General features: G+C 43.2%; 4 protein-coding genes across 4 annotated transcripts in view; 1 reads left to right on the top strand and 3 right to left on the bottom strand.

Annotated features, from left to right (window-relative positions):
• Positions 1–315: 315 nt before the first annotated feature.
• Positions 316–1,801, bottom strand: cskmt (citrate synthase lysine methyltransferase). The gene is made up of 2 exons (XM_028973582.1): positions 1,639–1,801; positions 316–1,091 (listed from the first exon to the last, which is right to left on the bottom strand). The coding sequence occupies exons 1-2, from the start codon at positions 1,718–1,720 to the stop codon at positions 418–420; spliced, it is 756 nt and encodes a 251-aa protein (XP_028829415.1). The 5' UTR covers positions 1,721–1,801; the 3' UTR covers positions 316–417.
• Positions 1,802–1,911: 110 nt separating this feature from the next.
• Positions 1,912–6,503, top strand: otub1b (OTU deubiquitinase, ubiquitin aldehyde binding 1b). Its single transcript, XM_028973570.1, has 7 exons — positions 1,912–2,171; positions 2,709–2,770; positions 3,271–3,369; positions 3,457–3,575; positions 4,058–4,142; positions 4,237–4,431; positions 6,087–6,503. Exons 1-7 carry the CDS (start codon positions 2,129–2,131, stop codon positions 6,282–6,284), a joined length of 801 nt encoding a protein of 266 aa, XP_028829403.1. The 5' UTR covers positions 1,912–2,128; the 3' UTR covers positions 6,285–6,503.
• A 190-nt stretch (positions 6,504–6,693) lies between these two features.
• Positions 6,694–9,428, bottom strand: med11 (mediator complex subunit 11). Its single transcript, XM_028973663.1, has 3 exons — positions 9,238–9,428; positions 7,373–7,503; positions 6,694–6,956 (listed from the first exon to the last, which is right to left on the bottom strand). Exons 1-3 carry the CDS (start codon positions 9,305–9,307, stop codon positions 6,813–6,815), a joined length of 345 nt encoding a protein of 114 aa, XP_028829496.1. The 5' UTR covers positions 9,308–9,428; the 3' UTR covers positions 6,694–6,812.
• A 1,545-nt stretch (positions 9,429–10,973) lies between these two features.
• arrb2b (arrestin, beta 2b) overlaps positions 10,974–26,912 on the bottom strand; it is a 38,590-nt gene continuing 22,651 nt past the window's right edge. Inside the window, exons 2-15 of the mRNA XM_028973496.1 lie at positions 26,311–26,341; positions 25,685–25,745; positions 24,543–24,587; positions 21,307–21,503; positions 20,926–20,985; positions 20,631–20,698; positions 20,229–20,364; positions 19,605–19,689; positions 18,983–19,055; positions 16,831–16,968; positions 14,751–14,834; positions 14,569–14,645; positions 14,372–14,426; positions 10,974–14,105 (exon numbers count right to left, since the gene is read on the bottom strand). Of these exons, the coding sequence (XP_028829329.1) occupies positions 14,006–14,105; positions 14,372–14,426; positions 14,569–14,645; positions 14,751–14,834; positions 16,831–16,968; positions 18,983–19,055; positions 19,605–19,689; positions 20,229–20,364; positions 20,631–20,698; positions 20,926–20,985; positions 21,307–21,503; positions 24,543–24,587; positions 25,685–25,745; positions 26,311–26,341 (1,210 nt within the window). The 3' untranslated portion in view covers positions 10,974–14,005. The remainder of the gene's footprint in view (positions 14,106–14,371; positions 14,427–14,568; positions 14,646–14,750; positions 14,835–16,830; positions 16,969–18,982; positions 19,056–19,604; positions 19,690–20,228; positions 20,365–20,630; positions 20,699–20,925; positions 20,986–21,306; positions 21,504–24,542; positions 24,588–25,684; positions 25,746–26,310; positions 26,342–26,912) is intronic.

Raw genomic sequence — 26,912 nt, 5'->3', positions numbered from 1 at the left:
GTTTCAGGTGCTGGATCATTGCCGTGCTGCTCCCGTGCCGTGCCATGTCGCTTTTGCATATTTTCGCGCAGATTTCTCTGCCTCCGCCATGTATCTTTCCTCTACCTCCGCTCGTTTTTTTTTTGCTCCGCGCTCAAATAAAGTTTTTTTTTTTTTTAAATAATCAAACCTCTCCGCATCGCGCAACATAACGAATCGATTAGGAAATTCGTTGCCAACTCTTTTATAAATCGATTTTTATCGCTTCAATCGATTCGTTGTTGCAGCCCTATGTGCATTCATTATTTTTGTCCACACACCAGAGGACCCCAGACATTTTTTTATTCCTTTAGTTCATTTAAAATGACATTAGTGGCTTACAGACCGGGTGCACGATGTGTTTGGGTCACCTGATCCACGGTGACTTTTTAAGTGCCGTTAAGCTGCAGCCCTGGTGGTTATCTGGTAGCAGAAATAGCAGACGCCCCTTAGGGTGCCGACTTCCTGCACCAGCACGTCAGCAGCCAGTTCACCGGGCCCAAGGGTCTGTTCCTCAAGCCACGTCATCCTGGCATCAGGGTCCTCGTCTGAAAACTGGACCAGACTTTTGGAACTTTTCAAAACCCTAAGACACTGCTTTAAGATCTGGCCAGCTTTGACATGTCCTTCTTTGGACCTCAGCAAAGCGTCAGTGGTCCCTTTGTCCACGATCAGGTCCAGGCTACGAGGCAGAAAGTGTCTGTGCAGTTCCGTGCAGTCGAGTTCCAGGAAGTCCAAGCTGGACGACGGGTTTTGCGGCTGTACGGAAGAGCGCTTGGCTTGTTCCTGCATCAGCTGCACCGCTACTGGAGATATATCCGCGCACGTGACCTCCACCGGCCCCGGCGAGTGCCTGAATATGCACGGCCCCAGGGCCGAGGTCCCACAGCCCAGGTCCAGGACGCGAGACACGGCGTGGGGACTTTGCGGCGCCTGCAGCAGGGGAAGCACAAAATCCCGGACCGACTGAAAGCCGAAGAACCACTCAAAGTTCCTGAACTCCCCTTTGCTCATGTTCTCCTGGTAAAATCGGTCCCATGTTGCCTTTTTGTCCATGTTTTCGATGAGCTCCGCTATTGGTTGAAAGCAGAGCAAAGGAAAAGCACAGAAGCTTATTAACGCACAAATTAAAAAGCATTCAAATCACTATTGATCCACTTCGGACCAAACATAGGATTTTAATTCACCAATTAGCCACAAATTTAACACAGGGCCAGTGGTGGCCTCGCCCCCTAATCAGAAGGTTGCTGGTCCAGATCCCGATCCGCCAAGGTGCCACCGTCCCCGTACCTTGCTCAAACGTGTGCTAGGCGGGATGTCACTTTAATTTTTAAAATTTGCTGCTGTTGAAAGCAGGAAAGTTGGACAGGGGTAAGAATTTAGGTGAGAGGCCTGCAAGGCTGGGTCATGGCGTCGAAAGTGCAGCTCTAGATCCCAGTCTGCAGGGTTCAGGACCTTCCGAACCATTGAACCAACATGCACTTCAAGCTGGTCCTAATGGAAAGTTGTCTTTCCCTGCGAGCAGTGAAGGTGCCAGCTGCCTTCAGGGGGTCACAGTGTTACCGACGATCCGCGAATAGAAACATTTGACCTCGGGGGGGGGGTCATCGGAAGCGGTACCTGTCAGAGATGAGCGATGCCACCGACAGGCTGCGCCCGTCAGCCCGCGGGGTCTCTTCAGCAGAAGCGGGCGGCCGAACATCGCCCGAAAAGCGCCGCCAGGACACCCCAAGTGCGGACCTCCACGACGCAGTTGGCGTGCAGCGTGAGCCGGAAGTTGTTCCCGGTGAATCGACTCGCGGACGAACCGAGAGCGACGACTCTGCGCCTTTTCTTACTCCGCATGCTGCAGTACCAGCAAATGACCGATAGGGGACAACAATTTACGGCGGCCGTATTGACGCATGCTGAGAGGCCGAATGCGACATCTAGTCTTTATATCTATGGTTTGTAATTGTTTTAGTTTCTTTTAATTTGGACCGAACTTTGTCCCGCGGTTTAGCATTGGTGTTAACCAATCGAGTGCGCCGTTTGCCTCACGTGATCCAACCCGGAAGAAAGTATGAGAGTCGTCTTTCTTGTCCACCGAGGGCTTCTCGGCTGAGGTACGATGGCGGATGAACAGCAGGAAACATCACAGGGAGATATGGAGGGTGAGTGTTATAACAAGGTTGAAAAGAGGAAAAAAAAAGAGAGTCACCAGCGCTGTGTCGTGCGTCCGTGTTTTTTTTTTGTCTTCTGGCAGAACGGCTCATTTCAGGGGGGCAGCAGTGCAGGGTCTTTAACTGAGAAGGACGAGGGGGAGAGATGGGGGAGGCCAAAGATCGGGAGCAGAATGTGGGTGCTGTGGCAGGGTGGCACTGGTGGCCCTTGTAAAATGTGAGGAGTGCAGTTTTCACGCCCGACCTTCAACTCTGGCTTGCATCCTGAACCCTTCATTCATTTTTTTTTTCCAAACCAGAGAAATGCAATAACTGTCCTGAGAGTTGCATGAAGGCAGAGGTAGCACCGCACCGATATTAAGTGTGCGTTTTCCCGAAGGACTGCAAATAAGTTGTCTGATCCAAGAAACTTTTTTTTTTTCCCCCTCCATCTCCTCCATGGAAGTCTGATCCTTGGTGTAAGGCCTTCAAGTTGCATCCTTGTCCCATCTGCATGTTTTGACCGGTGTTTTCTGCCCACCGCTGCAGGAGTGAACTGCCTGGCGTACGACGAGGCCATAATGGCGCAGCAAGATCGCATCCAGCAGGAGGTGAGGGGGTCTGGCTTCTACCGAGATGCGTTGTGAAAGTTTGGTACTGTATAGGACGGCGCCAACTCTATACTTGCAGGCTGCATGTTAAAACCGCGTCCTGTCAAATGTAAAATGGGGGAAATATGAAACGGCTCTTCTTAATAAAGCCCGAAAGTAACGTTGTCCAGGAAGGGACCAGCTAAAGATGTAAAACGCACATAAAAATGATTAAAAAGTGAAAGGGGCAGTCATTTCATGTTTCTATGTGAATAAGGTGTCTTGGCTATTTTGGACCGACAGGCTGCCCCAGCAAATTCTGGAAGAGAACAGATTATTATGCTAAAACATTTGGGATTTTGTTTCAAGGCTACTACCGTTATCTCTACGCCTTGCACTGAAAAGGATTTAGGGTTTTTATTTTAATGTTACTAGTTGACTACATGCTGATTTTATAAGGCATATAGGACCATTAAAGTGAACGTTGAGTGTAACGTATTTATATTTTCCGTCCACCACAGATAGCTACTTCTAATCCTTTAGTGTCGGAGAGACAGGACCTGTCCGTGCTGCAGGGCGAGTACGCTGAAGAGGACACCATCTACCAGTTGAAGATTAAGGTGCGAGTCCGCCGCCGTGTCTTCCGTGCTGCTTCTTGTCATGAGGTGACGACCTTGGCGTAAACCCGTACCCTTTCTGCCGTACAGGACTTGCACAAAAAGTACTCGTACATCCGGAAGACGCGGCCGGATGGGAACTGCTTCTACAGAGCGTTCGGGTTTTCCCATTTAGAGTCGCTGCTAGACGATGGCAAAGAGCTCCAGAGGTAAAGCTGAATTCTTGGGAATGAATGAATGAATATGAAATTAGCAATATTATGGTGTGTCTGATTGGTAAATATCGGTCCTTCTCAGTATGATGTTGGTATTGGGTTTATTGCCCTGGCCTTTCACACGGTTATATGGTGAGGCTGGAGCTCAACGTCGAACCCAACAAGCACATGCGGGTTACCGCGGAATATAAAGAGACTCTGGCATTCTGTAGAGACAGAACTTGCCGAAGGCCACCGAGGCCTAATAAATGATGGGGAGGCTTGGAATGCGATTAATACCCAACTGTTGGACAGACTGAGGTAGGTGAAGGTGAAAGTGATTGTCATTGTGAAACACACTGCAGCACAGCACACGGTGACACAACGAAATGTGTCCTCTGCATTTAACCATCAGCCACCGGCACCCTATGCTCTTCACATGGTGTTGGTGGGTTTCATGGTACCAGGGTTGTACCAGGGTGTTTTTCTTTTCACAGGTTTAAAGCAGTGGCAGCAAAAAGCAAACTGGACCTGGTGAACCAGGGTTTTACCGAGTTTACCATAGAAGATTTCCACAATACCGTAAGTGATTAGAGATCAGAGGCGCCACGTGAGTCATTGGCCATCAGAAATGCATAAGTCCAGTGTTCATCTCCGTTCCTCTCCCTCTCTCCAGTTCATGGACCTGATCGAACTGTGTGAAAAGCAGGGTTCACTCGGGGATGTCCTCAGCTCCTTCAATGACCAGAGCGTCTCGGATTACGTGGTGGTGTATCTGCGGCTGCTGACCTCGGGATACCTGCAGAGGGAGCACGCGTTCTTTCAGCACTTTATTGAAGGAGGTCGCTCTGTCAAAGAGTTCTGCCAGCAGGTCAGTCTCTTTCCCCTCAAACTGACCCGACTTGCGTTGTGCATCAGGGCAGCAACATCGAGCTGCTTGGTGTAGTGGCTACAACGCAACAAGTAACCATGCATTGTCTTCCACACTTCCATAAACTGGGAACGGTGGAATCGAATCCGACGTTTATTTTTAGTCATGTCTCACACCCGTATTGTCCCCGAACACTATTAAGGGGCTGCTTTTAAAAAAATGGTTAATGTTTGAGAATGTTGAGAAGAATATCATCTAAATACATGCTCTACGTTTTCTCCCCATTGCCTTGTTTGGGGTGAATAAAAATAATTGTTTAAAATAACAGAACTAAAAGAAATTTTCTAATGTTTAATTACACATTAGTCCTAAAATATAATATAATAAAGTTAAACAATTAGTGGCCTAGTGGTTAAGGAAGCGGCCCCGTAATCAGAAGGTTGCTGGTTCGAGTCCCGAGACGCCAAGGTCCCACAGAGCAAAGCACCGTCCCCACACACTGCTCCCCGGGCACCTGTCATGGGTGATGGTTAAAAGCAGAGTACACATTTTGTTGTGTGCACATGTGCTGTGCTGCAGTGTTTCACAGTGATAATCACTTCACTTTCACTTTCAAAAGTTTAGTGCCTTTATTGTCTTTGCACTGAAGCACATATACGAAATTGTGGGAGCTACTTAAGACAGATACACACAGTAGACTGTAGTCAGCGCCGCACAGACAGCAATGTACACAGTGGAAACCCAGAATATCTGGTAGACACTAGACATGGATGACAGTGGTGCACAGTTTACCAGTCAGTATTGAAGCATTTGTGCATATAAATATATTTAAATGAATATGTATAGGTGACCCTGCAGGGGAATAAATAGATGCATATAGATTATTGTGCATTGCCCGAGATTGTTGCAAACAATGGTGGGCTCAGCACACATCCTTGTGAAGTTGAGCTTTATTGTAATTTCAGTTATATAAGGGTTAGACAGTACATAGTGAAACAAAATAACGAACCTGGTGCTATATTTGAACGATTAGACAATGTTACGCACTGACAAAGTGCACACACACAAAGTGGGCTACGTAAGGCACAAACGGGACAGCGCAAGAATAACATTTAACAAAAAACATGTAGACAACAATGAGGCAGACAGTGCTAAACAGGTGAAATGAATAATAAAAGTGAGAATTAAAATAGTGCAAATATTGCTGTGCAAAATGGAACATTGCATAAATAGAAAATATTACAGCTAGTTAATATTATAATATATAACGGAGGTAGTGTGAGTGTGTGTGTCAGGTGTTCAGGTGTCTGATGGCCTGTGGGATGAAGCTGTTGCAGAGTCTGGCAGTGAGGGCCCGAGATTAAAGCAGAGAGGCGTGTTTATTTAAAGTGTTGGGAAAGTTCGGTAAATTCTTCCTTACAAACACTCAAAGTGATTTCTCGTGAATTGCAGCAGTGTGTCCTACAGTTCCAGGATATTGAAGGTCTGCTTCACCTGGAATGTTCACAGCATGGATCTGTGTGTCGCCGTAAAACGTATAAATGTAATAGAGCCGGAGAAAAAAAAAAATATATATATATATATATATATATCACTTCTGCAATTAGATGCTGTTTGTGGCGATACGGTTCAGAAACTTGTCTTGGTGTCGATAGGAAGTGGAGCCCATGTCCAAGGAGAGCGACCACATCCACATCATCGCCTTGGCGCAGGCCCTGGACGTGTCCATTCTGGTGGAGTACATGGACCGCGGCGAGGGGGGCACCGTCAACCACCACGTGTTTCCGGAAGGCAGCGAGCCGCGCATCTTCCTGCTCTACCGGCCGGGGCACTACGACATCCTGTACAAATAGTGACATTGCACGGAGACGGGGTCAGTCCGTCTCTGTACAAAGGTTATGTCAATGTATAAAAAAAAATTAAAAAAGATTAAAAAGACGGCATCTTTAGCATTGTACAGTTTTTCTTTTGTGGTTGTAAATGGTATCATCTTGCTTTTTGTTGAGTCTTTTTCTTTGTTACACAACGTTTCATGAGTTTTAATAAAGGAATCGACACCTTGTCACATGAAACAGCTAGTTTGTTTTTTTTCCCCCAAGTGTCACTACATTTTTATCACCAAGCAATGGTGATTAATAATACAACAAAACTGTGTGTTGGTGTATTTTCGCAGTCAGGTTTTTCTCATTTATGGCAGAAATGTATGGCAAAGCTCAAACAACCATCATTTGGATGCAAGATCAGAACACAGCAAATCCAAAATTATTGGGTGATTGAAAATTTTATTCAGAATTGATCCAGTATGAAAAAGCTTTTAACGAAGACACATGAAAAAAAAAAAAATTTAAAAAATGCTTAAATAAAAGTAAGGAAAAGGAAGGTCAGGTCTGCGGGTCCAGCATGATTTCGCAGGTCCGGGCAAGTTCCCCAAGCTTCATCCGGGTGTATTCTGCTCGATTCAGCGCCATCTTGCAGTCTTTCCGGGCCGAGTATATCGAGCCCTCGTGAGGTTGGCCAGTTGCAACCTTAAGCAATACAAAAACCTTCACAATCCAAGGCATGCCATCAACTAGCAGGCAGCATGTGAATGATCAGTACAAAGATATGAAAACTGAGAAAGAAAACTAATCTGCTCTGTTCTTTTTAATATTAAACAAAGAGACCCAGCATGTGGTTCATTCTTTGATTCATTTTCTATCCGTCTATGTATAATATGTAAATGAATATTAAAAATAATATTACAGCACTTCAACAGTAAAAGTTTATAAAGGCAATAAAAGGAAATTGTTTGTTTGAGTGATGAATAAAGATTATGAAATGTGCTGATAAATGACCCAAACACTTGAAAATCTATCAGTTTCTTTTCCAGGTCACATGCATTTCGTTGAAAGACAAGGTTACGCTACATTCAGCTCGTGGCTGTGTGTGTGTGTGTGTGTACCTGTGTCAGGTAGCGGATCTGAGAACTCAGTTCATTCTCCACTCTGTTGACGGAGGCCGTGAACTGGGTGAACTGGCGGTCAATGAGGCTGGAGTTGTGCTTGTCTTTGGAAAGTTCTAGAACGATGGTTCCTGTGAGCACAGAATAATCTGAATGTTCAACTCAGCAAAAAACACAAATACAACACAAGGTTTGGATGTAGGCGAAATCTGGCACAAATCTCCAAATACAAAAATAAGTCAATTTTCAGTCGTGTTAAGTGTAGTGAATGTCATTGTGAAACACCGCTGCACGGCACACGGTGACAACAAAATGTGTCCTCAGCTTTTAACCATCACCATTGGTGAGCAGTGGGCAGCCATGACGGGCGCCCGGGAGCAGTGTGTGGGGACGGTGCTTTGCTTGGTGGCACCTTTCCGTCACGGTTCCACTTCCTTACATGCTAGGCCACCATTGCACCACTATCAAACACTTAAAATACATTGGTCACAATTAATATTTGATATAGTAAACGATTTGCTCACTTAAACTACATGTTGCCATTATTTGACTTAAAGATTTTTTTTGCTTTTATATCGGTCTTATTTGTCCCCTAATACTGTATCTGAAGTCTCTTTCTGAAATTCAGCCGTGGTGCAGAATTACAGCCACTTTGATCCTGGATTCCCCGGGACGCGCCGTGTCGGTGTCTGTAGCTTTAAATGCTAATGAGGAAGAGAGTGGCCTAAAGAAGTGTTCAGGCATATGTGGAGATTTCGTCATCAACAACATTCACCACAATGTTTGCCGCAAAAAGGAAGTCGTGTCGCCATTTTTCCAGAAAAAAAATTAACCCTTCAGGCTGTTCAGAGTCTCGTGTGATGGAATAAAAAAATATATACATTTGTGCTCATTTTCACACCACTCACTGAGCAACTGCAATAAATGGGGCAGTGGTGGCCTAGCAGTTAAGGAAGCTGCCCCATAATCAGAAGGTTGCCAGTTTGAATCCCGACCCGCCAAGGTGCCACTGGAGGTGCACACACACTGCTCCCCGGGCACCTGTCATGGCTGCCCACTAAGGGTGATGGTTAAAAGCAGAGGACACATTTTGTTGTGTCACCGTGTGCTGTGCTGCAGTGTTTCACAATGACAATAATAAACTTTCTTCACATGTTCGGAAGCCATGATGTTTGGTGGAGTCACTTTTATACTTTACTTTATTTAGCAGATGCTTTGGGAAAATTCGGGAAATTATCTGGGCGGAAAAAGCAGGAGAAAGGGGAGGTACCCTTTCCCCATTATGACGTCATAAGGGGGACAAATTCCAGATCCGACAATCTGAAAGTGAAGTGATTGTCACACGTGATACACAGCAGCACAGCACACAGTGAAATTTGTCCTCTGCATTTAACCCATCACCCTGAGTGAGCAGTGGGCAGCCATGACAATCTGAGCTGTTGCTTGCTGAACGTGAAGCAGAGTGACCAAAGCGCTCTTTATACACATCGCCATTTGCAGGACCATAGGCGATAAAGTGAAATTTTAATGATGGGGTAACTTTAAATTGGATTTTATCAGCTTAGTAAAGAAACGCTATCCCCCTTTTCTGTCCTATTCAGGTTCACATTCCATTACATTTAATATGCTGATATGCAGTAAAAAAAAAAAAAAAAAAGACAAATTAACCACCAAAAAAAAAAAATCTAAATTACCCTTTTCCACAGGTCTGTTCGCGTTTTCTACTTGACCCCCCACCCTTTTTTTTGCGCCGAAACGGAATACGTTGCTGAATAGATTTAGTTCTCTACTCTACACCGTATCCCCACACTCAGCGGGACGCTCGTCTTCGGTCAAATCCGCACCGCGACACGCGTCCATTTTACCTGCACAGTGGAGAACCACCGCAATTTCCTTCTCGACGTCCTCCAAAGCACGCAGCCGTTCGTTCGCCATAGCCGCGGCGAGATGTTAACGCGGAACGAAGCGTGGCGAGCTGCGTTGCCGCAAACAACCTGCGTATTCAATTCATTAGAAATTCGGCTACTGCAACTGAAATCTCACGAACACTTCCGGGTTATAGTACGGAAAGCCGAGAGGGGAAAAATGCGAAAATCTAATTGAATATCTCGTGAGGAGCCCTTATTGTGGCCTAAATATAATTTTTAAACATAAATTTAAGGACAATTGAGAATTTCACATACCGTACAGGACACACCTTCTCATTCAATGTGTTTTCTTCATTTTCATTACCATTTACATAGGTAGATTCTCACTGAAGGCATCAAAACTATGAATGAACACATGTTCAGTTCAGTTATGTACTTAACAAAAAGTGGAGACCTGGCCTCCACAGTCACCGGACCTGAACCCAATCGAGATGGTTTGGGGTGAGCTGGACCGCAGAGTGAAGGCAAAGGGGCCAACAAGTGCTAAACAACTCCTTCAAGACTGTTGGAAAACCATTTCAGGTGACGACCTCTTGAAGCTCACCGAGAGAATACCAAGAGTGCAGTGTTGGGAAGGTTAGTTTTAAAATGTATTCCGTTACAGATTACAGAATACATGCCCCAAAATGTAGTTTGTATTCCATTAAGTTACTCAAAGTGAGTAACATATTCTGAATACTTTGGATTACTTTATATATTGTCATGCTTTTTACAACTACATGAATGTAGCAATCACAGATAATAAAAAGCCCTGTTTTTCCCTAACCATTTCTATTTATAAAGCTGAAAAGTGGAAGACAAACATAAAATATGCCATTGAAAAGTATTTACTGTTATGGTCACCAACATATTCCATCACTTAGTTAAAATAAAAAGTAGCCTTGCACAAGAAAAATGACCCTCTTTTTGATTAGGACCGCACCTTCCTTGCGGCGGAAAGCGGCCATTTACAGCCGTCTCCGTTCCGCGCGGCGAGGTTAAACCGGGTGGTGGCGTGTCACCTTACACCCACTCAGTCCATGTGCACTGTAAGAGTATAAAGATCATGGTGTAATAGTGAATTAAATCATATTTATTTACAATTTTAGGGGTAGCATGGATTTATGGGCGCTGAAACAGAGCGCAAACTTGAGGGACTGCGCATGCGCAGACCCGCAAGATAGCACAACTCGATAGGCAGCATGTTTCGACAGAACACCTATGTTATGCGTGGTCCGCGCAGCGTGGAATTACCAAAATTAGAGAGGAGGTAGAGCCTAAAATATGAAACAGGAAAAAGAACACCGTGTAATCCATTTATTTAAAAAAGTAATTTTTTTAAAATAAGTAACTCATTTAAACGGAAACTGTAACAAAATACAGTTACTCATATTTTGTATTCTGAATACGTAACGCCGGTACATGTATTCCGTTACTCCCCAACACTGCAAGAGTGTGCAAAGCAGTAATCAGAGCAAAGTGTGACTATTTTGAAGAAACTAGAATATAAAACATGTTTTCAGTTATTTCACCTTTTTTTGTTACATAACTCCACATTTGTTCATTCATAGTTTTGATGCCTTCAGTGAGAATCTACCAATGTAAATGGTCATGAAAATAAAGAAAACACATTAAATGAGAAGGTGTGTCCAAAGGTTTGGCCTGTACTGTACATATGCAAGAAAGAGACAGAGACCAATTTTTTTTCAACATTTTTTTTTTTTACATTTTCTAAAATGCAGTACAAAATAAAGAAGCAACATACATATTTTTCCAATGGATTTGTTTATGGATTTTTAAAAACATACACTTTTTTCAGATTTTTTTTCCGCATTTCTATTTTATTGACTAAAATAACATATTGCTTATATAGTATATTGTTTTTTTTTTCTCTTCTTGTTATCAATATATCTTCATCTCACTTTATTCTGAATTAATTAAATTACCAGGTAGCATTTATCCTTTATTATATCAATTTTAGTAGTAGTAATAGTAGGATCAGCTTGTACAATAAAAATAATAAACATCTGACATTATAATCTACAAACCAACATGATAGCGTGCAATTCCTCAGAGAACCTTGATCAAGGCTGTAGGGAAGATAATATATATAAGTATATATATTATTTGACACTTGACTGGTTCACAGACAGATGGAATGAAATCATCATTCAGATCTATATGTGTTTTCCCTAACATTTACACTGAGTGTTCTAACACATTAACACACACACACACACACACACACACACACACACACACACACACACACACACACACACACACACACACACACTCAGTCCCAAGCAGTTTGAACCGTACCGCCGGAAGGCCATCAAACCTGGATGTGAACATGCTATTACGTTTCCTAAAACCAAGTCTACAGCAGGTGCCCGGCGGTTTTACACGAATGACAGCGGTTCACAGCAGATCTCTGGACTTTAAAGGGCTTCTGGTCTTTTCCTTCTACTGATGCACTAAAAGCCATGCATGTGACAGACACAGTGATTTCCAATCTGATAAACTAGCCAAGTGTAGGAGCCTCCCAACCCAACCAAGCACATCTTGACCCCCTGACAGGGAGGTGAGGGGAAGGGTGTCAAGACTCAACTTCACGGCCCGCGGAGGTGAAGTCGTCTAGGAACGTGTGAAACCCAGATCCTGGAGGAACTGTGTCTATGCTGGTTTGTAGGTTTGGTACTGTTCTTAAGCAGTAAGTTAGTAGCAGCTAAGGGTCACAGCTTTGCAAATCGTTGCGTTGTCTGCCTTATAACCGGTCGGGTCGCTTGAAACTCATCACTGCCGAAAATTTTTGTTTTGGCTCGCTAGTGGGGAAATGAGGTAATACATAGAGAAATGAAAATTGCAATAAAAATGCACTGAAACGTGCGTGGCAGGAGTGGCCCACTGCACACCATGACCCTCCAGTAGCTGGGTTTAACGTGGCAGGCCTCAACGGACCCTCCAGGTCAGACAGTAACTCATATACAATATTTCATCGGAACTATGATAATATATACAGCTTGTGAAGAGTACAGCAGGGAAGTTCAGGTTAGTTTGAACTCTTTTATCCTTATTTGAAAAAATAAAATAAAGACTATAATAATAATGGCAACTTTTTTTCTTTGTAATATTCTTTGTAAATATTCTCTGGTATGATGACAGCGACAACAAAATAGCAAGTGGCATTTTCAGAAGTGATTTCCTTTTTACACTTTTTTCCTGTCAATTTTTTCCCAACACGTTTGACGCTGGTTCTTGGGAGTCAACTGAATTGACCCGTCTGTCAGGCTTTCACATTGTACTGTGTTACAGCAACACAAATGCCAGAGGAATAAAATAATAATAATAATAAATTCCCCTCTGAACTCAAGATTCCAAGTCCATTTGGTCCCAAGACACAGTTGGCTTACCCGGAATAACTTCGTAAATTCTAAGCACAGGACCAGTCACAATGGTGACTTTGTGTGGAGCGTTGCAACATACCCACCCTGCAAACAACGCACCTTGTGACTCCTGCCAAACTCCGTCAGATTATGGCTTTCTATTTTGACACAACTTCAAGTCAAGATGTGTTTCCATGCTTGGTTTCTTACTGGCCAAATGCATTTTTTTCCTAAGTATTCTCTGTGCCATTCCCAACATTTTGGCATGGAATTCCAACAGGCCTTCTAGCACCAAGGGATCGCCTCGCTTTAATTTTATGGCAGGAGAGTTTGAGTTCTCGTTCTACTGGGTTTAGAAATTGATCCAAAGTATTTTTTGGCCAGTCTCAAGTCAGTGCAGCCCCATATAGATATACAAGGATATACAGATGCTGCGGATATACAGATGCTGCGATAGCACTCACGGGCCGCTGGGGGGCGGTGTCGAGTCTAATTCGAGCTTTCACTTCTTATCAAAAAAATCCATTAAAAATAACAAAATTATGCAAGGAAAAAAAGGGACAACATGGCACCTGGGGTTGGCTGCGTTCTCCCAGCATTCAAACCAGCAAATGAGTGTAACGGTATATACGCACATATATACGCACATTCTATAGCTGTACAACAGAAACAGACACTAAAACAGATATAAAATCTCTCTCTGTGGTCCTATGCTGACTAATATTTCCTTGTTTTAAAAAAAGGCCACACAAATGACATTTATGCCACCTGTCATACATACTTACAGGATATGCATACTGTTTGTTTTGTGTACGTTTTTCACTGCCAGTGTTATGTATTCAGATAAAGATCAAAATCACAAACTCCCCGTGGCTCACTGTGCAAAGACACACACCGAAGCTGCAGTTTTCTGCCCACATTGTAAAGCAGACCGATTGTAAAGTGGCCGATAAAGAGAGAGAGGAGAAAGAAAAAAAAAAGAAAAAAAAAAAAAAAAAAAAGAGACGCACACCTGAATCATCGGCCAGACAGACAGCTCTCGCCTGATGGCTTTTCCCCACGGAAAACAATCGAGGACAGAACATTTCAGAACGTGTTCTTCCTAAACGTACTTCTGTCTGTCACAGAACGGAACTGAGGAAATTAAGCGAATTTTCAGAAACACGGCTTTACAGACAGCAGCACTGCAAGACTGCAGATGCACAAAAAAATGGATGGATGAAAAGAGACTGAAGCTGCTATGGGGTTGCAGGTGCTTGGCGAGCCCCATGACTGCTGAATGTGGTTTGGGTGTGGTTGGGGGAGGTGGGTGGGTTGGTGGTGGTGGAGGGAGAGGGACGTTAGCAGAAGTGGTCATCTTCATCCTTATCATCCTTCATCCCCTTGAGTCGCAGACGAGCAAAGTCCTCAAACACAAAGTCGTCATCCTGAGAGAAATTACTGAGAGAGAGAGAAAGAGAGAGAGAGAGAGATTTACAATTTAGAGACTCGTGGAAAGCAAAACTCACATATTCATATCTTTATGTGGACCCCAACTGGGACCCGAGCTTCCAGAACTCAGGGCTCTTGCTGATTCTGAATTATAATGAGCTCTGTTAATTATGCTCATTATGCAAGAACGGGGCAACTTTACAATGGTTTATGGGCGATCCATGTTTTCATATTCTTTAGGAGAAAATGTACAAATATACCACACACATACTTACTTTGTTTCAAACTCAATCAGGTTTGTGTCCACTGGGGCATCTGTCTCTGGCACAACTGTTGACAAGAGGAAATAACACACAAACTCACAAAATGTTCCGAACTACGTAGCTTTGATTAAAAACCGGACAGTATCCAGTTGTCTTTTTTTTGTTTCTGTGTTTAATTTGACCCCAAGGCTTTAAGGGGCAGTAGCTACCTGACTGTGGTCTGGAACTGGGCTGCTCTGTAGGTTTGGGGTGCATCAGGACAAAAGGAAGCTCCACGGCCACGTCACTGCAGACAGATACGTGAGAAATGCCACATCTTGTGTTATGGGAAGGAACTTGGACCTTCAGCCAGCGATTAACACCGAACTAAACGTGTTGCTTAAGAACTCACCCCCCACGTGAAACCACCAGCTTCACTTTGACTCTGTAGGACACGATAATCCCCAGGACCTCTTTGTTGGAAACATCTTTCACTCTGTACACACAATGTTAAAAAATGTTTTTATTAAAACAGAAATATTTACAATAAAGTAAACCTGTGTATGCAGTGGCCTCCAAAATTATTGACAACTCTTGTGATAATTTCCTGATGTGGGACAAATGTATTGGGAGAATAAATGTATTCCTGTAAAAGGCTGTAAATTAATTCAAAATTTCAGAAGGGCATCAGAATGTGTGAAAGGCATCAATAATTGTGGGGCTCTATATTTGCACAGGTGCAGTTAAAAGACTACATTGTTAGGTCAAACTGTCATTTCCGTTGGTTGCAATTAATTGAACTGCAATTAAATGCAATTATATGTGGATTTAATCATTTTACTACCGTTTCTATTTTAGAATTTGTCTCATGTTGCCCAACAAAATACCTCAAGTGTGATGAAACCACAATAGGGCGTGGCTTCTTGTGGGTCATTGTTATTAAATCAGAATATCAGAACACAGACATTAAAAAAAATAAATATAATTTAATAGGAGTCTGAAAATCTGAGACGTATCTGAAGATTTTAAAACTGTATAAACACAGATTAATCTATATTAATGCAGTGCCTTGGTACTTGGTAACAGTTTATATTAATGGTTGTTAATACAACTATTAGATATTAATATCTTTGTCTTGTCATTAAAGAAATCTCCAGTCAGCGTCACGCGGCTCACTGCTTTATCAATAATCCATCAAGCTCCCTGCATTATCCCTTATGAGGTAAAGTGCGAAACACTAACCCCCACATCACACTCTACCCTCACCCTACTGCTGTGTATCCCCCAGCCCTGAAAGTGGAAAAAAAGTGAAAGGGGTACACAGCAATGTGTCCTCTGCTTTTAACAATCAGCCACGAAAGGCGCCCGAGGAGCAGTGTGTGGGGACGGCGCTTTGATCAGCGGGACAGAACTGAAATGTCATTTCCACATTTATGACAGATGTACACCAGGCGTGATTGACATGTGACACTTGACAAAAGCAACCATAACAAAACACTGGAAGATTTTTCTTTAGATTTATGACTTTTGTGCCAATTCAGTTTATGATTATTACTCTGCTGTCAGATTCAGTGATTAATTCATTTAAGATTGCTGATAAATTGCAAATAAATATGATTTGTGCAAGGAACCAAATTGTGATGAATTTAGGCATAATAGGGGCAACGGTAACCTAGCGGTTAAGAAAGCAGACCCATGATCAGAAGGTTGCCGGTTCGAATCCCTTTCCGCCAAGGTGCCACTGACCAAAGCACCGTCCCCAAACACTGGGAGTGACAGGAACTATATAAATATGTCGACAGTGGACGAGTTCCTGCTGAGTGTTAAGCTGCTCCACGATGACACGCCCATGTTACACATTTTAACCTGGTCTCAAACCAGCACATTCAAACGTGAAAACATGCGATACGCAAAATATTAGGAGATGGAAAGAAAAAGAATTCATGTCAGAAGAATTCATGTAAACTGATGTTTGGGTTTAAAGGTTTCGTGGTTGAAATGTTCATATGATTTCTACTCAAATTCTTGCATTCAGATACTAGCAGGATTGTCAGTGTTTTTATTCCTTCTATCATAAAATGAATCGAGACAAAAGTCTTATATAACGAATAGCAAATATAACATTAGCAAAATCCTCCAGTGGTTTGTTGTGGTAGTAACTGTGTTTCTCGCTCATGTCAAGCGGCGTCCGTCAATCACGTGTCAAGACAAACAGATTGGTGTCTGGATACAAGAATATGGTCTGAAATGGTCTGAACAGGTTAACAACAAAATCTGTACAACCCAAAGGAAAAGAAAGTTCAAGTGCAGCTGTCTTTCACCAGACCATTTTATGTTAGAGTGTATTTGCGTCTTTATGTGCAGGTAGACCAGAGCGCTCTTGGGAGCTTGATTGTGTGTTGAAAAAAAAGGTGAAATTGTATTGTGAAAACTGAATTTTTAAGGATGTAGAATGTAGTTTGAATTTCAGAATTTCCGAGTCACAAACTCACATGGTGCTGGAGGCCAGGTTGGTGTCTTCGTGCTTCAGCTTGCCGTCCAGGGCCAGGCCCCTCTTTTCCCTGTTATTGTTCAGCGTGGGTGTGAGGGTGTACACCTTGCAGAATGTGGAGCTGGGGGACACCTGGTCACTGGTGTGGGACAGAGAGTCGTGAGACAGAATTATTTAAAATAAGTAAATAACCCATGCGCTTCCACTTGAAAATGTGCTGCAGTCTGCAGCAAAAAAGGCAGGGCGTGTTAAAGAGGGTGTAAAAAATATGTGTGAATGTTTTAAAAGTGATTATGTAACATTATGTGTGAGAACCGGTGTGGAGCACAAACGGAGTGAAAACAGGGTGAGAAGACAGGAGTGAGGTTTGGAGGGGGTGTAGAGTGTTTTTTTTTTTTTTTTCTTTCAAATTCAAATTTTTATTTGTCACATAAATAGTCATACACAGTATGATATGAAGTGAAATGCTTTAGAAATGCTTCTCTGTAGAAAACAAGTGTGCTATGGGGTACAGAATGGGCTCTAGAGCATCTTTGTGTGTGTGTGTGTGTGTGTGTGTGTGTGTGTGTGTGTGTGTGCTTGCTCGTGTGTTTCCCCACAGGGAGGATTGTGTACACACAGGAGATTTACTTGTTTTTGTGTTGCAGCTTTAGAGAAGTGAGAATATGATACCAGCAAGAGGAACAGGGAGAAAACAGGAAGACATGAAATAACAGGGGTTAAAAAAATTAAGAAAAAGAAGGCAGGTTTCATATCCAAAATAAAATCCATGCTCATAGGAGTTCTTTGGCTCCAGGAAAAATATTGAGTTACTTTCACAGGTGCGCGCTGAATAAAAACGTAAAACGTTTAAACAAAATCCAATATGTTTAATAGAACCTGAAAATCCCTAAAAACGGAACAGGCAATGTGCTCTTGCACGCTTATCTGCAGGGTTATTCTTGTGATCGGAGCCGGTGCGGAGGGTGACAGACGAACTATTCTGTCAGGGGGCGGAGTTTCAGAGTGTGATGGGTACAGAGTAAGTAAGATCCAACGATGAGGTGATCTCCATATATCTGGTTCAAAGGCTGACGTTGGAAAAAACGTAGAAGTTCAATTCAGATCCTCAGTCAGGGTGACGTTTACTTTATTTTAGCCCCGCCCCTCTCTGCAGCTGTGGGACAGTTTGTCACGCTATGCAGAACTGGACATTAATATCTTATGAAAGCAGGGAAGGGGCAGGCTTAGGGGCGATAGGGAACAGCCGAGGACAAGGCTGTCACGATTCTGACGTGGGCGGAGATTTGGGACGCCGGGGGTCCGTTCCAGCGCAGACTGCTACTCACCGACACGTCAGCCGGCCCACAGACTTGCTGTAGGTGTCGCAGGAATGCAGAACCACATCAGTCACCTGTAGCACTGAGAGAGAACACTCACGATGTGACATCACTGTTGGGGTCCGGGCCAGCGCAGGCCACGGACCAATCGGTGAGCAGCGGAACGCAGGGGTGAGGGCCTTTGCGACATCACAATAAGGAAAAGTGTGGCCACTGACCAATGGGAGAGCCAAAGGTGAGAACAAGAACACCCGATATGTGACGTCACTACAAAGCAGAGAGCCTTTGCATTGAGCCAACCAATGGGACGAGGGCAGAGGGGCAAGGGGCGAGACGAGGCAAACTGGGAGAAAACGACACTCACCAGAAAATGAAAAAAAAAATTCCACAATGACAATCTAGTGATGACTTCATCATTCACGTTTATGGGAAACAGCATAGGAATAGCCAATCATTTTACAGATAAATAAATTTTACACAAATATAAATGTAAAATTCTATTAAACTGAGTGTTGTAGGTCTAGGTCCAACCATTGCTGTACAATGACGTTGACTGGAATGCCGATGAGTGATTTTATCCCATAATGCAATCTGACAGAATGCAAGTGTCCCTGTAAATACAGCCTTGACCTTCATTTCATTCAGGAGACTGGAGTTAGAAAAAAGGAACAACAATGGATGTGGGAAAAACAGTGAAAGGAAGAGTGCAGAGAAAGTATTGGTGAATATGCAATGTATGGTGAGGAGAAGGCGCAAAAAGAGAACAAGAGAGATGGGGAAGGCAGGAGGAGGAGATGAATGAAAGGGTGGAGGGAGAGAGGGAGGGATACTCACTCGGCCTCCACCTGTGCCACAGGACATTTGTACTGTGCGGTGCTGAACAGACAGATATCAGCATATTGCCGCACTGTGGGAGAGAGCAGGGATACGGAGCAGGGTTACACAGCAGGGACACACACACACACACACACACACACACACACACAGATTTATGAACTATTACACAAACACGAAACATGCATCTACACAAAATATAAAATCAAGCATGCACACTCCACACGCCCGCAGCTGCACATTAGCACGCACCAACAGAAATTAATGGCCGCTTTCCTCTAAATGCATCCGAATGGGTTTTTTGCTCAATCAGAGGGGCAGAGCGGATTGGCCCAATTCGACTATATAGTCGATAGCCAGATGGACACATCAATATTAAAAAGCACAAAAAAAAAAAAAGAAAGTGGTGTCCACTCTGCAATCGACAAAACAGCCATTTAGCAGAACAACAAAACGAAATAGTAAACATTAACCCTGAAACTAAAAGCAGCTTCATTTCAAGAAGCATGCGTTCATTATAAAAGAAGAAAAATACACAGACAAATAACGAGAAATATGAAAACAAGTGATCAGGGGACAAAATGGAAAAGGGAACAAAAGAGAGAAAAAGAGGGTCCCCCACCAGAGATTTTGACCCTCTTGACAGTTTTGGTGGAGTTGTTGGTGACGTGGACATTCACACTGATGGGCTCTCCATGATAGTACAGCTGAGAGACAGAGAGAGACAAAAATACAGCATTACTATTATAATTTTACATCTTTTGGAGGAAACTCTCTACTCTGATTGGCTGATAATAGAGAATAATCATGTTTCTGAATTAAAACAGCACAACATTCCTTGTAACCATCGCAACAAGCTGGAAAAAAAAAACTAGTGTAGCCCATTTGTTTCCTGTGGCATAATAAAAAGGCGTATGGGGAAAAAGCATGAGGTGGATCTTTGCCTCCGTATCCCTTACACCTTATAATTGCAGTTTCTCCCTGAACGACGTCATTTATACTTTTTATTTATACCCTACTCAGTGTAAGTCGGGGTTTTAGTAATGAAGAGTGAGTTAGAGGGCGGCAGCAATCAGGAGCTCTCCAGTCTTGAGAGCTCATTCTCATTCAGTTCACGTCAGTAGAAAGGCCTACAGTCATGCATTTATTTATGAATTCAGCCAGACTCCCCTCCACCGCTACATCTAATGTAAAGTTTGGGTGGACAGTTCTCCCCGTGACAGTGTGTGTGTGTGTTTGAGGGCACCTCTTTGTCCAGAGAAGCTTCCAGGTGTAGGGAGCGGTCCGACATGAGGAAGTTACGGGTCGTCTCCACCATGGGCTGTGGCCCTGGCTTCTCCGGAGCATACTGAACCTTCCGAATCACCAGCCGAACCGAATTCCTGTACAACACACAAAGAAATGCACACAGACTTGCCAGAATCAGAATCAGAATCGTATTTATTGGCCAAGTAAGTGCAAGCACATACAAAGAATTTGATTCTGGTAGATGGTGTCTATAAAAGATGGTGTCTATATAGATGCTGCAGATAATCAACCAAATGAGCTCCTACATCTCACACACACACACACACACACACACACACACACACACACACACACACACACACAGACGGATGAATGGGACAGTAGCAGCACCACTGGGTACCTTTTGTGTATTTTCTCCTCCACAGATTTGGCACAGAAAGCCCTGACCTCAAAGTCCACGCCACACGCCTGTAGCACAGACAGTGACAGGGAGGAAATAGGAATCAGAGGTGTGTGTCTGTAGAGATGACCAAACATCCTCATGAAAAAATACAAAAGGGAGAAAGTTGAAACTCTTATTTCTTAGTAACAAGAATAATCACTATGCAGGTATAGTTACACATTTATGATAGAAATGTTAAGTTAAAACGTGTGAGTGTGTTTGTGTGTGTATACATGTGGGTGGTATACCACACCTTTCCTGTGTCTTCTGGTCCAGGCTGTAGAGTGACTGAACAGGGCAGATTCTGAGGAATCTACAGAACAAAGACACACACACACAGGTCATTATCACACCAGGGGTTCTTCAGAGTTATAACCAAACATTTTGAATAAAAAGATTGTATTCATAGTTGGGGGTCGTAGTGAACTAGAATTGATCACTTCATTGATGGTAACATGAAAGCACGTTGTAAGTCGCTCTGGATTAGATGCCTTAAATGTAAATTTAACTGCAAATAACTATAAAATAACTATTCTGGTGGGATAATTCTGAAGCCAAGACGTTAGTGATGAGGAGTCACTCACAGACACATTTCGGTGAGGAATGAGATTTGATCAGTGTAGCGTGAACTCACGGTGAAGTTGAAGGGGTGCGCTTGCTGCCCAAGCTTCTTCAGAAGCCTCTCCTGTAGCCGGCTCAGGGGCTTGCGCTCCTCGGGCAAAGGGGGGAAAGCCTGGAATGTGGAGATGTAGAGGTCCTTCCGGAACGACAGGCCCAGCACGTCCAGGTCCTCTCGTCCGTAACGGAACGCACATGTGAGGGTGACGAACACTGAGGGACAGATGGAGAGATGGAGCGCTTACTACTGCCGCCACGAAAACCAAAATGCTTGGGTTCCTAGCCATGCCCTTCATGTCTGGTGGCCTCGCTCCATGAACTTTGCACCCTGATTATCTTCCCCTGTCCCTTGTCTCATTTCCACCTGTGTTTGCTTGTATTAAAACCTGAAACCTGTACCCAGGGTCCTAGAAGAACTTAATGAGCTGTCATCACAGTTCAAGCCTAATAAAAAATATTGTAAAGTAAAGAGTAAAATGAACAAAAATTCTTGTCTTGCAGGTATCTATGAGGTATGTATACACTGGTCAAAAAAATAAAGGGAACACTTAAACAGCACAATGTAACTCCAAATCAATCAACAGTCTGTGAAATCAAACTGTCCACTTAGGAAGGAACGCTGACAATAAATTTCACATGCTGTACACATGATGGAACAAACAGGTGAAAATTACAGGCAATTAACAAGACGTCCCCAATAAAGGCATGGTTCTGCAGGAGGTGACCACAGACCCCTTCTCAGGTCGGGTTTCAGCCTGATGTTTTAGTCACTTTTGAATGCTGGCAGTGCTTTCACTCCAGTGGTATCATGAGACGGAGTCAATAAACCCACACAAGTGGCTCAGGTAGTGCACCTCATCCAGGATGGCACATCAATGTGTGCTGTGGCAAGAAGGTTTGCTGTGTCTGTCAGTGTAGGGTCCAGAGCATGGAGACGCTACCAGGAGACAGGCCAGTACATCAGGAGACGTGGAGGAGGTTGTAGGAGGGCAACAACCCAGCAGTAGGACTGCAACAGTCACCTTTGTGCAAGGAGGAACCGGATGAGCTCTGAAAGAGCCCTGCAAAATGACCCCCAGCAGGCCACAAATGTTCATGTGTCTGATCAAACAGTCAGAAACAGACTGCAGCACATTTGGTATTTGCCAGAGAACATCTAAGATTTGCAAATTCGCCAATGGAACCCCATGCTCTTCACAGATGAAACCAGGTTCACACTTCAGTACATGTGATAGACATGACAGAGTCTGGAGATGCTGTGGCGTGAAACATCCTCCAGCATGACCGGTTTGGCAGTGGGTCAGTAATGAGTTCGCCAGCGGTAGCCTGACTGCTATTAGGTACCGAGATGAGATCCTCAGACCCCTTGTGAGGCCATATACTGGTGCGGTTGACTCTGGGTTCCTCCTAATGCAAGATGATACTAGACCTCATGTGGCTGGAGTGTGTCAGCAGTTCCTGCAAGATGAATGCATTGATGCTATGGACTGGCCCACTCGTTCCCTGGACCTGAATCCAATTGAGCAGATCTGGGACATGATGTCACGCTCCATCCACCAATGCCACGTCGCACCACAGACTGACCAGGAGTTGGCGGATTCTTTAGTCCAGGTCTGGGTAGATATCCCTCAGGAAACCATCTGCCACCTCATCAGGAGCATGTTTAGGCATTTTAGGGAGGTCATACAGGCACATGGAGGCCACACACACTACTGAGCCTCATTCTGACTTGTTTTAAGGACATTACATTTAAGTTGGATCAGCCTGTACCTACATGGGGTGATAAACCCCAGACCTACATGGGGTGATAAATTTGATTTCCATCGATAATTTTTGTGTGATTTTGTTGTCAACACAATCAACTAAGTATTTAAGAATATTTAATTCATTCAGCTCTAGGATGTCTTATTTTTGTTTTCCATTTATTTTTTGAGCAATGTGTGTGTGTGTATGTGTATATGTGTGTATATCTCAAGTAAAAATGTAAAAAATAATTATATAATTGTCGCAACAGGACCATTTTGTTACTCCACAAGCATTGTCCTCTTCTAATTTTATTTAGGAGTTGAGGTCAGGAATTGATTTTCTATTTATGCCAGTCCTTACGCGCTAAGCAATTTATATCTGGTGATGGGACATTTAATGGACTGGTGTTCGATATTAAATAATACAATAATACCATGGAGGTGGGGGATGGGTCTTATATTAAAAGCATCATTAAAAAATTATGGGCACTCCATTCTCAATTTTAAATAAATGGACAGGGAGTAATGGAATGGAGTAAAAATATTAGATTAGACAGGGAATGTCTTTATTTTCTTTTTAGTTCAAAATTTTCATTACCTGCACAATACATTAAAAGGATTTTTTTATTCAATAGCTGAAGCTTTTCAAGATTGTAAAGTCTCCTCTATGCAGCAAATTAGCATTCGGATTATGTATGCAGAAACTATTAAGCAGCGACACGGCAATGACAATATAACAGATATGGTGAGGGAGTCTAAGCATACAATTTGTGTCCTGTGCACAATCTGCAGCGCAGATTGTGACATGTCTCACACCCTTTGACATCTTAGATGCGCTGCCTATAAATATCCGCGCCCTGCGTCTATTCACCCAGCCAGGAAATTTAACATTTATCATCCAGCAATGACTCTTAGTTACTTTTAATTTACATACCAGCATCAATAAAAACCACAGTGTCAATTAAGGCAGGGCGATTATGCGACCATGATAAAATCCTGGATTATTATTATATTATCTTGATCAGGCATTGCTGAAATGTGTCTGCTTTTTCCTACAAAATGGCCTAAAAAATTATAAAATAAAAAAAACACATTATATTATGGAAAAATATGTTGTGATCAGGTCAGCAACCAGTTGTTCATCAGCCAGTCCCACACCCAGTGAAGTTCATCTTAAATACTTTTTTAAACAAACAAAATAAATAAAGCCGCAAATCACCTTCATAGTGGAATTATTATTAATTAAACAATATTCAGAGAGTACTACACTGAATACATGGAATTTTCTAGGGTCATAGAAAAAGTAATAAGGTAACACACTCTGCTACAAACCAGAAGATTCAGGTTAAAATCCCACTTACTACCATTGTGTCCCTGAGCAAGACACTTAACCCTGAGTGTGTCCACTGTCCCTGTAACCACTGATCTGGATGAGAGTGTCTGATAAATGTTGTAAATGTAAATGTAATGTACGCACGGTGCATTCAATTTCAGATTCATTACATACCTTTTCTGTCTTTAAGGTATTCTGGGTCGACCAAAAGAACTCCATCTGCAGGACGACACACACAGACACAGAAATATGATCACACCCATAGTGTAAACAGTGTAAGAGACGTTGCTGCCTGGGAGGACATACAGCACAGATACAGCAATAAAGAAGTGATGTGCAAACACTCAGGAGAGAGCACATTTTCACACACAGTCACCTTGCTTTACCTGGGTATTAGCATGGTATTAGCATGTAGGGAAGTATTTAAATAGCACCAAGTCTGGATGAAATGAGATCAGTGTTTTTGGTTAATTATCCCTTTATATAAACCAGATATACAGCCTAACAACATAAGTGGATAGTTTAATGTATAATACTGCTTAGATGCTTTTTCTTTTCCCAAGTCAGTAATTGCAGCTTGTGAAACGGTGAAACAAGAGCAGTGTAATTATCGCGGCTGGAAAACGGCACTTTGTTAGGCAGCAGATCTCCCTCTATCCCCGAATGCAAACAAATAGCCTCCCCGTGAAAGGAAGTTAGCTGTCACCGTGCACCCAGCGGGAGCCTCAGTCCTCGCCACGGTCCCAGTGCAGTCAACAAACACGTTAAATACGGTACGTCTACCACATTGCCGGCGTCTACCACTGTGTAGGAAATACTGTAGAATTAACGTATAAAACGTGTTCTAATTAGGCATTAGTAAATTAGCTAGGAGTTTATTTTAATGAGGATTTGTAGAGACAGAATGCAAACTTTTGGTACTGCAGGGACTCATTAGAAACACAGAAACCTCCAGAGGTTCTTCTGCCCGCAAGACCAGGTAAGAAACACAGTGTATTCCGCCTCTTTTCTTGAATTTACTTTCATGTAATATGACCATATGAAAGACATAAAAAAAAAAAACATCAAATCAGAACTAACCCCAGAAATAAAATAAACAAACAGAAACGGGGTACAAATAAGAAAGGAAGAATTGGTGATAATAAAATTATGACATTAACTTAGATATGAAGAGCAGACTGCAAGGGGATGCTCGGAACATGACGTAAACTTTAGTACAAGTGAAACCAGGTTTAAAGTAACTTTAAACTGGTGCCAACAGTAACCTACCAGACGGTGTACTGATGTAGTAACCCAGTTTAAAGCTTTATACTCACCGACAGGGTCCACGTGGTCCAAGTGATCCACAAAGTCCCTCTTCCCCAGATATACCGTGAGCTGCATAGAGAGGATCGTTTAAAGCAAATGTCTAACATACACAGCGTTTCAGAAGAAATAACACGCATACATACGCACACAAACACGTTCAGCGTTTTAACTAACCCCGAGTCGCTCCACTCCCTTCCAAAAAACCACCCATTTAGATACAGTGACATCACAGAACACATCCTCCGCACACACCGATGCCTCCATTCCAGCGGAAAGACAATGCAGGAGAGACAGAGAGACTGATTATGTTTGTGTGTGTGTGTGTGTGTGTGAGTGTGTGAGTGAAAGAGAGAGAGATAAAGAAGCGAGAATGAAGTCAGCAACGTGGTGGGCCGATAAAGAGAGGTGATGCTAACAACAGAGATGAGAGGTGAGGAGAAGAGGAGGACAGTGGAGAGATCAGAGAGGAGGAAGGCAGGTGAACAGACACAGAGAGAGAGAGAGGAGAGGAAAAGCAAACCCACAGGAACATGTTGGGAATATACCTATTGGGAAACAAGAGGGACCTCCTCTCTCTCTGTCGTACTCTCTCCCAAATACAGACAGATAGACAGAGAGACAATCAGAAATGTACCTTGCAGTTGGGGCTGGACTTCTTGAAGACTCTGCATGAGCGAGAAAAAAAGAGAAACAGAGAATATAAATTAAAATGTATTAACAATGTGCATCTGAGTATTTTAACACTTTAAATAAGCTTAAGGATGAGGTAGAGTGACCACAATACTGAACCTCAAGCAAACTTGACAAATGTGCATTTTGCACTCACCCCACACACAAAGCCGCACAGAGTTTCAAAATTGACACCAGGATTAGGGGTGTTTTTCTGAACGAAGAGCCTCTGGGAGCTCCACTGCCCCCGAGTGGTGAGGCACCGCGCTACACGAACCAGAGTCTCACCTCCCCAGGCTGTCGGCTGTCACAACGGTTTAGTATTGAGGTGAGTATGAGAGAGAGAGAGAGATGGAGGCCGGAAAAGGGCGAGCATAAGCTCTGCTTTCTCTCGCAGTACTGGCACCAGAGTAGCATCAATCCATCCATCTTCCAAGTCCAAAGAGTGTGTCTCTATCTTGCTCCCTCACACACACACACACACACACACACACCACCTAATCTCAATTAGTGGGGAAAAAAGGATTAGGGTTTGACAGAGGAAAGACACGAAGGCAGAGGGGCCAG

Source organism: Denticeps clupeoides, chromosome 1 (assembly GCF_900700375.1).
Source record: "Denticeps clupeoides chromosome 1, fDenClu1.1, whole genome shotgun sequence".
Taxonomy (NCBI): Eukaryota; Metazoa; Chordata; class Actinopteri; order Clupeiformes; family Denticipitidae; genus Denticeps; species Denticeps clupeoides.
This window is presented reverse-complemented; position numbering and strand designations above follow the sequence as displayed.